Source organism: Acartia tonsa, chromosome 8, assembly GCF_053477335.1.
Source record: "Acartia tonsa isolate MP-2025a chromosome 8, ASM5347733v1, whole genome shotgun sequence".
NCBI classification, from domain to species: Eukaryota; Metazoa; Arthropoda; class Copepoda; order Calanoida; family Acartiidae; genus Acartia; species Acartia tonsa.
Genome location: NC_137267.1, coordinates 29,058,603 through 29,071,501, shown reverse-complemented (window position 1 = coordinate 29,071,501; position 12,899 = coordinate 29,058,603). Strand labels below are relative to the sequence as shown.

The window sequence follows — 12,899 nt, the reverse complement described above, 5'->3', positions numbered from 1 at the left end:
AAAATTACAATGCCATTAATATATATAAAGATCATATGATTAAAAATTTGAAATTAAACATTTATATATTCAATTTAGTAGAAATAATTAATTTTAAATATTAAAATCCACCATAAGTGTATTTTCATTGTTTATTTATAATTTAACAATTTTTTTTATTAGAAAATTAATAGCACCTTGATGTTAACAGAGCATTTGATGAATATATAAAAACAAATAAAACTTCGTCCGTTCGTCCATACAAAATACTTTTCTGAGATACAATGTTTAAATGTCTACTCTTTACTCCTTTACCTTACACTAAACCCTCTCCAAAGTCAATATTAGGCCAACCTAAAAAATTAGTCACTTCTTTTAGATTATAATAGTAGCGTTAAGAATGAGGGTGTCAGCAACTTTCTAAAACAAGATATCCATATAACTGCATTTCCCTATTTTCTGACCCCTCTAGATTATATAACCCCCTGCTGAATTAATGGATTACAAACAGATGAACATCCTACTACTTTTATAAAAGATTAAACGAACACACTTTTAAATAAGTGATGATACTTTATTACAGTAAAATTACAGTAAAATTCAATCATTTTTAAAATAATTAAAAAAGAGATTCTTTACACAAAATTCAGAGAAAGAAATGAAAATTTTTTAAATTGAGGCCTGAATTATAAGATTATTACATTAATTTTTAAGCATAGATATGTACATTTATTGTTTACAGTGCAATAAATAATTTTGTAAATTGTAAATTAAATTCAAACTTTGCAAATAAATACTTTATGATTATTGTTAAAATTATGTACTTTTGGGAAACTAAATTTAATTTTAAAATTGCATTAATATTAAAGTGTTGAGTAATTAAGTCTAAAAATTGTTTGAATATTTGGTTTTTATATTTTATTTTGCAAAAATTTACAATTAGTTATGAATATGATAGATATAAGAAATAATTTAAATGTATGATACATAAGCTCATTAAATGGGAATACAGTACAAAACTTTACATGATAAAATTGGACACAGAATCAAATCAAAATATGCATGTAAACAAAGATAGATTTACCTGTATTGATATAAAAACGAAAGATTCTAGCAAAATTTTGATTTAAAAAACACACCTAATAAAGATCTTCATATATGATATAAACTTAGGGAAAGACAATAACAGTTGGAAACTTAGAATCCGGTTTTATGTACAACGTTGGAAATTGGCCATTTGGACTGTTTGCATCTCTGGCAACATGAATACCGCCATTTTGTTTTGGCGGGAAAATAGTTTGTCTCTTTCTTGGCTTGTTGGGGGAAGTAAGATCGGGCACTCCTCTTCCTCCCTGGTTAACTGCATCATGTCGGTTCAGGTGACCAGATTGTTCCAGATTATTCTGGACAGATTCCACTCCAGCCGGATGTACCACAGTAATGTCATTACTAAATAATCAACAATTAATCAGGAGCTGAATAAAAAGATGTTGCATTTTGACAATTGCTTTTCTTATGCTGCTAAATTAATAACAAAATAGAGGATTGCAAGTTGTATATAAGTTACTTAGCTTTGTACTACAGGGTTAATGGATCCACTGGGTGGTAGGGTCCTTTACCACCCAGTGAAATTAGATATTAGGGGTAATGTGATTTCATGTGGGCTCTATACCTGCTGGCCGTTGGTCTACCCTGTGACCAAAATAACCTAACCTAGCCTTAGGTAGAAAATGTACCAGAAAAAAAACTTTCTATTTAAAAAAAGGAGAATTCCAGTTTCCATGCTCGTCTAAGCACTTTAAGGGAAACCACAAAAAAATCATATAAAGAAAAAATGAGAACAAGAGAAAAATGTTAGCTTCAATAGAGCATAATGAAAAGATTCATAAAAGATACTTTTAAGCCTATCGACCGACAAAGAATTCTATACAATAAGAAATGTTAAACCTGGAATCAGCAGTATTAGGTGAAACCAACTTTACAGGAGGTTGCTCAGGAACAAGCCTATGATTCTGATAATTCTTGTGGGCCATATCCTCAGTCTCTCCATTAACGATTGAGGGTGTTCCCTGGGGTCGCCTTATAGCCTGCCTTTGTGGCCTAACAGGACCCTGGCGCTTTCCAGTCTGGCGAGGGTCATAGCTGTTGGTGATTGAGTTGGGTGGAGCATAGGCGGGAGGTGGAGGTGGTTTGTACTTGTTTAATTTCTGGTCTCCTACATAATTATTTCCTGGTTGGCTGCCTATAATTGATATACATTATGCTTAGTTCATTGAAGGACATCATTGTATCATTTATTATTCTATTAAAAAGCGGTGTGTCTCTAGAGGCCTTTTTGGGCATGAGATAAGGAGGGTTATGTCAGCCATCCACTTTTCATTTTAATCTTTTTTTTACAAATGATATGCTGTGGGGTATTTTTTCTTGCTGTACCTTACCTTAAAAAAGCAATTAACCTTTCTATGATCTATTCAAAGCTTCACTGTAAAGGAAGACCATATCAGTCGAGCGTTTACTGAGAAATTAAGTTACAGACATAGACACATAGACATTTTGTTTATTTTGTATATAGATTACAAACTATTTGAACCTGAGTTTGCAGGGGAAGTGGAGTGGCTGGTGGCACCAGTGTGATGGTCTACTGTGTAGGTCTTTACATCATTTCCATGTTGGATGGAAAATGTTGACCAGGATGGACTGTTGGTGCCAGCTGGAGGTAATCCTATCTGGATGTTGCCTCCTAACTGTGGATTGTTGTCCATGGGCCTAGATTTAACATCAAGAAGGATGAAATTAATGATAGATGTGAGACCGCATTATGAGAAATGAATGGATCTATCTGGGATGGAGGGGACTGTAAATTAAACTGTTACCCAAAGATTTACAATTTTAGTTACTGTCCTTTCAATACTACAAAATTGTAATATTTTATTGATTTATGTGGTTTTCTCAATTGCAGAGTCGTGTGTTATTGTTTTACTTTGGGTTAGGTTAGTTTTTAATTGGTAAAGGGTTACAGCTGCGCATGAATTGTGCCCTCAGGAGTGGGGAAATTGTTACTTTGAGGGAAATCCCCTTTCTATCAATCAATTAATACCTGTAAATATTTGGCTTTATCTGGGTTTCAGGTTTGAGGTCCACAACATTGACTGCTTGGTAATATGATGGAGTAGTTGCCTAAAATATTATTTGTTAATGTTTAGACTTTTTATTTTTGTAGTTTCGCTTAAGCTTCCTAGTTGAGCAAAGAATCCCCCCTACATCTATTTATTAAACCCTCTTCCTTTTTTTTTCAATTATAAGGGGTGGCGATTTTTGTGCTTGCTAGACAAGCATCATGTTTGCTACCTGATTATAAATGGTACCTGAACATCATTGTAATATTGATAATCATTAGTATCTGTATCATACACAGGAGTCCAGGTTTCAGAATATGGAATCTATACATCATAACAATCATAACATTTTATACAAATGCAACCCTTTCCTAATTTGAGGTGGTTTTATGCTATTTTAAAATTCACTCGTCTCACACTTCCTAACATGCTATAATACAAAGTAGAACGATGTCTTTCTGATTGTCTGAAGCATATATAGATTCGCTTACAGCTGAACTGTTGTACTTTTCAGGGGACATACCTATTGGTCCTGTTGTGATTACAAGCTATTTTCTGGAGGCAATGGACCCCCCTCTCACAAAAAACCCACTCCCTCAATAAACGTTAACAAAACTAATGGAAGAAATCCCTGGCACCTATGGGAGCGAAGCAACTGAAAGTTCTATTTAACAGATGTCTAAATTCAAACAGAAATGTAAATAATCAAAGACCTGACACTTCCTTCTCCAACAAGAATGGAACAAGGAATCTACACAGAAAACAGCATCCAAGAAACTCATGTTTTTCAATTACAATTTCAGACGGACATTTTGATTTATAGAGAAGTATTACTAAAAATATCTAAATTATGTCCATTATACTTCAAATGAAGTTACTAAAATAACATAATCATACTTACTTCTCGTGCGTTTTTTTAGGTATAGTTAGAATAGCCATGTAAGGAACTGAAGTTCTCACAGAAAATTTCATAGGAAGCGGTTACACCAATAAAATGTAGGGGATAAAGTGTCTGAAAAAATTAGCCATGTGACGTCATAAAAATGAGGGATTATCCATCTCTTTTTTAGGGGTTTTCTTTCACACTTTTCCTCTCATCTCCCTCATTTTGATGACGTCACATGGCTGAATTTTGAGACACTTTGTCCCCCTACCAATAAAATGTTATCTAATCTTGTATGACTTATTCCTGAGTGTCTGGGAATGTGTCTGGATAATAGTCAACAGGATATGGATCCGACCCATCAGGATAGGAGCTCTGTCTCTTTTGTATATCCTCGCCCCACATAAGTTCTGTTAACCTCTACAAATAAATAAATTCATATTTTACCCCTAGAAGTTATCTTGTTAGTTGGCCCTTGTCACCTCCCATGAACTCGTTGATTGCATGACTTTTGTATGGAGTTCTTAAGCAAGGATGTGTAGGAGTCGGGTAGGGGAAGGAGAGGGGGTGGGCCAAAGAGTTTTGGGGATATTGCAACCGCATTCATTAGTATGATTATACTGGGCCTCAAACCCAATGATTCTAAGGGATAAGACAATGGCCGAAAAATTGATGTACATTCCCTGCCATAATACACAAAATTACCCCTTCTGCAGATTACAATTAGTGGTTGACACATTTAAACACTCAACTTAATGAGCCAACCAATCAAAATCTTCAAAGTTGTTAGCTAACGAATAAGAAAACGTAATAATAAAACTTTGGGGACTAATGTTATTAACAGCCCATTGGCCCCGCTCCCCCTGTCTCGAACCTGCGACACTGGAACTTACCCTGGGCATATCAAACAAACTGTCACCCATCCTCTTGGTGACAGTAAAAATTGGACGCCCAAAAACTCTTTTGAAACCTGTTGCCATTCTCTCAAACCTAAATTATTACAATAATCAAATCCAATAAATCCTAATATAAAAGTAACGAAATGGCTGTCTGTCTGTCTTGTGCCTTAAAATCTCTATAAACCCCTGAAGAGACATGGTTCTCCCTAAAAGTAAAGCATCTTATAGGTCCTGGAAAGGTTTATGATATGTTTTGGTGGAGGGTACCTCCACCTCCAAGTTAAATCATTTCTGGAAAAAATACATCCCCCGTCAATTAAAAAAGAGTGAAGCAGCAACCTCCCTTCCTCAAAAGCCATTAGAGGGCCTCTAGGGCCGTAGCCTCTATTAAATAAATAAGAAAATCTAATTAACGGAAATAAAAATTAAGAAATAAATTCCCGTTTTGTTGGCCCCGAGTGACCGAAAGTCTTTTCTATCTTAATTTTAAAATGTATTATGATTTTTTTTCTTATAGATTAGTTTGAATTATAAATGCTATCATAAAAAAATATTTCATAAATTAGACATGATTAATCAATCACTAGAACATCTTCTATTAATAATATATACAAATATTCACATTGGAACTCTTTATTAATAATAGAAAATCCTTTGAGTTTTGTTTCACCCGTATATCAAAAATACTTACACATTAGGTTCATAAACATAGTCCTTATAATCATCATGTCTAAAAAAAATATAAAAAGTCTAATAATACACTATAATGTGTATTTGTAAAAATTAGATAAGATTAAAATTAGAAATTGAAAAATTGGTAATAAGAAAGAAAGCATTTGAAAACAAAATGAATTTGTGGAACTTTTTTATAGATAAAAATAACCATTTTAAATTTTTTTTTTTTGGATCTGAAGTTTTTCTTTAGGGGAAGGGTAAGTGTTACATAATAAAAAATCGTCACCTGAAGAAATTTTTAACAACTTGATTATCAAGAGTCTCCTAAGAAAAAAATTAAACATTAAATTTGTAAAAAATATACTAGTTGATAAACTAGTTCTGTCATTTGTTAGCTTAATACTTTTTGATGTTAGTCTTAACGATGACTAGGTTGACAAAGTTACAAACTTTTCTACCAATAATTTTACTATTGGGTAATAATTTTGTTTATCCTAACTGGGTGGTAAATTAATTTATCTCCTATTGTCACTAAAATATGGATCTCCCAAATGTAACAGGCCTTGTGGGTAAGGGGAAGGAATTATCCCCCCTCCCTCAAACTAAACTGGAAATTTTATTTTACTAATCACATCACGCAACCTCTTTCTTAATTTATAATCATTATGTAAAATTTGTCTGTCTATCTTTGTGTAGCCTTTATAGTCAATCTTCTTATAGGTCTTTTTACCCTCCTAAGATAAATCGCCCATTGAAAAAAGAGGGGACAATGAGCTGTTTAGTACACTAGTCCCCAAAATTGTATAATGACTTTTCTTATTCATTGGCTTAACAACTTTGGGGACTTCAGTAAATTTTGATTGGTTGGTTAATTCAGTTGATTGTTCTAACGTTTAAACCACAAATTTTAATCTAAGGAAGAGATAATTTTGTGTATCATCATTGGGGATTTACATCAATTTATCGACCATTGTCTTATCTCTTTAGTTATCTGCATAGAGTAGCTTCGCTAGGAAAACCAAATATTACCATATCGAAAGCTCCATCATCTGATCTTGATATAGGAGCTATCGCAGCAGCTAAAATAAATACAAGGATAAGAAAAATCAAACCCAAATTCAACCCCTGTCGATCGGGTGGCGGAAGGTGTGGGGGGAGGGGTCTTGCGCCCACTTTCCTCGTTTTTACACTATTTTTTTCTAGACAAAATACTTACCCAAGACTCTGCAGCTTAACTAGATCGATTAAGAACAATTAAAACAAAGAAAAAAGATAAAGATAACTATATTTTAGAAAAACGCGAATAGATACGCATAAATATTAAATATATAAAAAGGGGTATGTTTACAAAAATTATGCAACTGCCGAGAAAACGGATAGACAAAATTACAGAATTGCTTCGCCTCTAAAAAAAAAACATGTAGTGTAAATAAATCCCCGGATTTGGAGATTTTAATGTTTTTTTTAAATCTTCGAATTTTTAAAAATGTTTTCAATATATTTTCTATTTTCATTGTCAACGTTCAAAAAATCCTACAATGAAAACAATTGTAATCTTAATCTTTCTGTTAAAAATGATTGATTTGATCAATGTATCGATGATTGAACTTTTACCGAAAATAGACTACAAACAAACTATTTTCATCAATGAAAAAATGAAAGAGTTAAATAACTAAAAACCATAGATTTAATTTGGAAAATGAATTAATGTAATAAATAGGATATCTATCTATCAAATGTATATATACTTTTCATTTAATTACTTATAATTTAAAAGATGCTATCTAGAGGAGAAGATATCTAAAATATTCTTGTAAAAACAATTAATTAATTATATTCATATGGTATAAAGCACAGCAATATCAACCCTTATGTTGACATTCTGTAGATTTTAAATTCATATTGCTTATGTAGACCATACAGCTTTGTATGATATCAATATACCATGTAATTGACAAATAATTCACGTCGAATAGGATTAATAGATGGGCGTTCGGTAAATGATAATAGCATTTTAGACTCATACATACATTTAGGGTCTATTCATCCGTACATCAGGCCGTTTGTTCGTTCATACATTTTTACCTAATTGTTAAAATTATTGGTAAAATTTGGCGACATTAAAAAAAAGTCGTGATTTTAATCAAAGAAAACGTGGTAGAATTTGATTTGGGGAGCGATGTGAAAGAACAATTGCGGTTATATAATCTACAACCCTTTTCCTTTAATTTTTACCAGCTTTAAAAGTCAGAATTTCACATATTGATATAAAATTTATGTTTTAATGGAGGTAAAATCATTTTCAAAGCCTTCCCCCCACCCAGCTATAATAGGCAGAATTTGATACATTGAAATTGGGAGAAAGATCAAAAATTGTCCATTGATCCACCCCTGAATTTGACCTCAATAAATAAGGTTGGCAATAACGAATTCGAATACCATATTTATTTTTTGTAAAAAATTTACATATTTCAATTGTTTATTTTGTATTTATATACAGGGCCATTTTTTAATTTTTAACGAAAAATTATTATAAACAACAAAGGTAAAAAAACTTTTTAGCGAAGCTACAATATAATATCACATGTCCTTTTATACGTGTATCAACTGTATTAAGCGAAAAACATGTTTTTCTCAGCCGCTATTCAAGATAAAGTTCTGAAAGGTCTATACAGAGTACAGACTGATTGAAACAAATCAAACATGTTTTTTAAAAGTTTTTTTTTTAAATTAACAAAATAGCGTATTTTCAAGATATTGCGATTCATTTGACAATTAGCAATTATTTAGATTTAGTAATGTCAATAGCATCCTGTATTTATCGTATAATATATAGGATTCTAATGATAATTTATTTAGATTTATTTCTAATCAAGCATATAGCAACTTGATAAAAAGAAACTCCAATAACATAGTCATTCTAGTAGTAACAACAAACAATTAAATGAAATGTGTTTATATTCAATAGGAAGCTTTTTATCAATCGTAACATAATTTTAAAGGATGTTTCGATATGGTCTAAGTAAGGTTTTAGGCTATTAGGCGAGGGTTTCGACAACCTCTAAAAATTTTGATCGCTGACATAATAAAAGCTTCACACAGATCCCGGGAAAAGTTGTTATATGTTGTTTTAAAAATGGGTCTTTGGATGATTTAAGGCAATTTTTACCTCATTAATCGAATAAAGAGCACTTTTAATCACAGCCGTTATTATGAAATTAAAGTATTTGTCTACAACTTTGGATCAAGATCATTTATCAGCCATTGTCCTAAATCCCTGGGGTTTGAATGATTGAAGTTGACCTTATATGCATGAATTATGTCATAACCAGGACAAATATGTATTAATACTAGCTTACAAGAGTTTTCATAAAAATAAAGTTATTTGTCAATAGAAAAGTAAAGCCATTTTAAAGTTGGATCAGAAGTGGATTCTTTAAAAAACAAGGATGACCAACATCCATAAAAGCGAAGCTCTGAAACGTTAGGACAAACGGACATTAACACTTGTATAATGTCAGAACTGAATAATCAGAATGCGAATGTATAAGAGTCAAAGCAAAATTGTAAGTAAATTTGTTGAAAAACTGCTTGATACAGGATAATGATTATGGACATACTTACATTTTTAGGACTTGATTATAGAGTTGCTTCGCTTATAATATTGTACTTTGTTGTCCCAGGAATCAGTATACCAAAAATCAGACTAATCGGATAATTAGGTCACATACAAATTTGTTGTTAAAAATGAAAAAAAAATCAACATGTTTAAAATGGACGTACGGACATTCTGGTAATGATTATAGAGTTGCTACGCTTTCTAACTCGTACCTAACTATTACAGGAATCACGATGCAAAATTTTAAATCGATAGGACAATTCTAACATGCCTAAATTAACGAAAAAAGCTATTTAAAAAAGTAAAAAAAATCAACATGTTTAAAATGGACGTACGGACATTTTGGTAATGATTATAGAGTTGCTACGCTTTCTAAATCGTACCTAACTACTAAAGGAATCAGCATGCAAAATTTGAAATCGATAGGACAATTCTAACATGTCTAAATTAACGAAAAAAGCTATCCGTTACGGACGGACGGACGTACGGACGGACGTACGGACGGACCGACCCTAATTATAGAAAAGCTTCGCTTTTAAAAATTATAGTCGCTGCATCGTTGCCTCACCAATATTGTTTTCGTGAATAATCCTCCAAAATTACATAAAAAAATCTACAAAAATTGTTCACAAAAACAATTCTGGTGACGCAGCGATTTTAAAAAAAAGAATCCAAATTGGATGTTAAGCAAATTATGTTTTTAGATTTTACAATCAGTAAATTAGCAGAGAAGTCAATTTAGTAAACAAGAAATAAAACATTAAAGAAAATCTGGCATCGCTGACATTTCATCGACATGCTATTTCAAAGATATTTTTATGTCGATTATATGGTATTGACTAAAATCCAATAAATCATGTCTAGCATACGAGACAAGGATGACAACATCTACAATAATTGAGCAAATATTCAAGAATATTTTATGACAGATCAATATTCCAACAACACAAGCTGATTAAATCATTATAGACGAACCGACGACGTAAAACGAAAAATTTACAAAAAGAGTGATTATTCGTGAGTAAATTATCAAGAAGCTACAGCTTTCTATCTCTAATATTAGCAACCCTTTTTTATAGTTCTAAATATGTTTGAGGGACCAAGATAGTTTTATTGATAATGCTTTTTGACATGGGGCTTTTTCGCAAAAAAATAAGCCATTTATCTAAAACAGCTGTTGAGAAAATCATGTTTTCCCCTAAAACGTGGCGTACTGAAAAACAAACGTTTGATGGTCAAACAGACATTTTGATATATAGAGTAGTTTGGCTACTATAAATATGTGTCCAAAATTTCACCACTGCAAGGTCAACTAGTTAAAGTGTGCATTCTCTTCCGCACATTCAACACATTTCCAATTGATAAAATTGCAAATTATTACTACAGCATACATAGCAGGAATGAGGTATAGCCAACAAGCGAAATAAATCTAAAATGATATTCTGGCATTAAAACCAAAATCCAAGACACAAAATTTTTTGACTCGATTTTGAAAATCACGCCAGGGGGGTGCGGAGGATGAAAAATTGAAAAAAAAAAAAGTTGTCTCCAAATGTGGTTTTAATGGTTCTAATCAAGTCTATTGGGTATAGGGAGAACGTTTATAAGGTTTAAAGTGATCACCTTCACCAAAATGGACCGACCCTACCCCCTGTCAGGACATCGATTTTTGAGATTTCACAGTACTGCCCAGGGGGGGTAACCTGGGTCCATTTTGGTGAAAGCGATCACTTTAAACCTTATAAACGTTCTCCCTATACCCTATAGACTTGATTAGGACCATTAAAAGCACATTTGGAGACAACTTTTTTTTTTTTCAATTTTTCATCCTCCGCACCCCCCTGGCGTGATTTTGAAAATCGAGTCAAAAAATTTTGTGTCTTGGATTCTGGTTTTAATGGTTCTAATCAAGTCTATTGGGTATAGGGACAACGTTTATAAGGTTTAAAGTGATCTCCTTCACCAAAATTTTCACTTCATACCCCCCCTGGGTACCATTCTCGTTACAGGTGTCCCACATTTTGCGCTAGCCTGACTTTGCCGCTCTACCAGTCTGCCTACAGTCAAGCTAGCTTAACCAAACTTCATACAGGGCACCATTAGGCATCAGAGAGCATATCATCTCGAAGTAAGGGGTCCGTTTAGACGACTCTAGAGGGCACTTAGGGCACCCTGAAGGTCGCTAGGCTGAAATCTTGAAAAATCTTGGTTTCACTCTACCGCCTTCAGGGGGTCATAAGTGCCCTCTAGAGTGACTTTAGACTATAGGTTGAAATGGTAACTGACTTTCATTTGCCAAGACGAATCCATAGACACCTTAAACTCCTTTCTAGCTCATCTGTGGCCTGAGTTATGAAAATTTAGGGTGTCCTACCCGTAGGTTGAGTGCGCCAAAACCGTAACCGCATGAGTGGAAACATCGACCTTTGAACCTGGGTTCACTTTGGATAGCTATAACTTTGGCTAGGATTGAGCTACATAAGACTTTAAGTACTCAAATTAAACATCTTGGCAAGCCTAACAACTTTTATTAAAGGTTTTGGACAAGATTTTGACTTCCTGGGGGGGTTAGGGGGCGCCAAAGACGAGAACCGAAAAAATTTCAAGATTTGAGTTTGCGTAAGATTTTTTTTGCACGTTTTTGCCCATAGAATCAGTTCTAGGCATCCAAAATCACTTTCAAAGGTGTTTTTGGTGTCAGGGGACTATGCTGGTTCATATTAGATCAAAAAATCGCGATGTCAAAATTTTGACCCAAAACCCAGATTTTGAGATTTTGAGTCCTCGTCTTTGGGGGGGCACCCTCCCCTTGAAAGTTGTCCAAATGCCTTCCCAAGCTAGTATGTGGTCAGACACATGCCCAAGAGTATCTGTACTCAATTTGAAGTCATTATCTCAACTTTGAAGCATTTTACAGCACTTCTACCAAAACCCTCGAAAATGGCCATTTTTGGCAAAAACGCTAAGGGTATAGCATGGAAAAATCATCGATTTTGGTCAAAATTTTGATTGACCCAAAAACCATCCTAAATCATCCCAATGGACCCCAAACTAAGATTGAATGCCTTTGGGCCGCTCAAATAGCTCATTTTTGCATAAAAAATCGACTTTTTTTGATTTTTGCAACATCGCGTATTTTCAGATTTTGACGGTATAGGGTCACTCTGAGTGCCCTCAGCGCCTTGAAAGTTGAGATATGACCTTGTCAAGCTAGGATATAATAGTCAGATGCCTACTGGACACTATAGAAAAGACTAGAGGTCGATATCTCAACTGTAGCCTGACTGGTGGAGTGCCAAAGTCAAAACTTGGATTTAGCGCTAAGCTGGCGGCAGCCTTCAGATTTGACCTGGGTTGCTTCAGGGCGCCCTAAGTGCCCTCTAGAGTGACTTTAGACTAGCTAATGTGTAGAGTTATCTCTTCAGCATGCCAAGACGTCTCTGTAGACACCTTAACCTCGTTCCTAGCTCAACTGTAGCCCATTTGGTGACTTGCCAAAGACGAGGAACCGTGTTGAGCACTGGATTTGCAGATCTGCGGTTAGCGCTCTCGTCCTGCTAAGACGGGTTGCGTGTGGTAGAATCATCCTAACTCCACTCTCCGTCAACGTAGAAACGAGTTTAAGGTGTCTATGGATTCGTCTTGACATGCTGGACATCTTTTACGACCATTATAGGGGTCTTGGGGCAGTATAGAGGGCACTTAAGGCGCCCTGAAGTCGGGAGACC

At 34.0% G+C, this 12,899-nt stretch overlaps 1 protein-coding gene across 1 annotated transcript in view; it reads right to left on the bottom strand.

Annotated features, from left to right (window-relative positions):
- Positions 1–633: 633 nt before the first annotated feature.
- LOC145325316 (uncharacterized) overlaps positions 634–12,899 on the bottom strand; it is a 71,733-nt gene continuing 59,467 nt past the window's right edge. Inside the window, exons 6-15 of the mRNA XM_080168259.1 lie at positions 6,582–6,631; positions 5,839–5,876; positions 5,569–5,607; positions 4,872–4,968; positions 4,287–4,398; positions 3,345–3,421; positions 3,077–3,156; positions 2,570–2,745; positions 1,927–2,221; positions 634–1,428 (exon numbers count right to left, since the gene is read on the bottom strand). Coding sequence (XP_080024385.1) covers positions 1,149–1,428; positions 1,927–2,221; positions 2,570–2,745; positions 3,077–3,156; positions 3,345–3,421; positions 4,287–4,398; positions 4,872–4,968; positions 5,569–5,607; positions 5,839–5,876; positions 6,582–6,631 — 1,244 coding nt within the window. The 3' untranslated portion in view covers positions 634–1,148. The remainder of the gene's footprint in view (positions 1,429–1,926; positions 2,222–2,569; positions 2,746–3,076; positions 3,157–3,344; positions 3,422–4,286; positions 4,399–4,871; positions 4,969–5,568; positions 5,608–5,838; positions 5,877–6,581; positions 6,632–12,899) is intronic.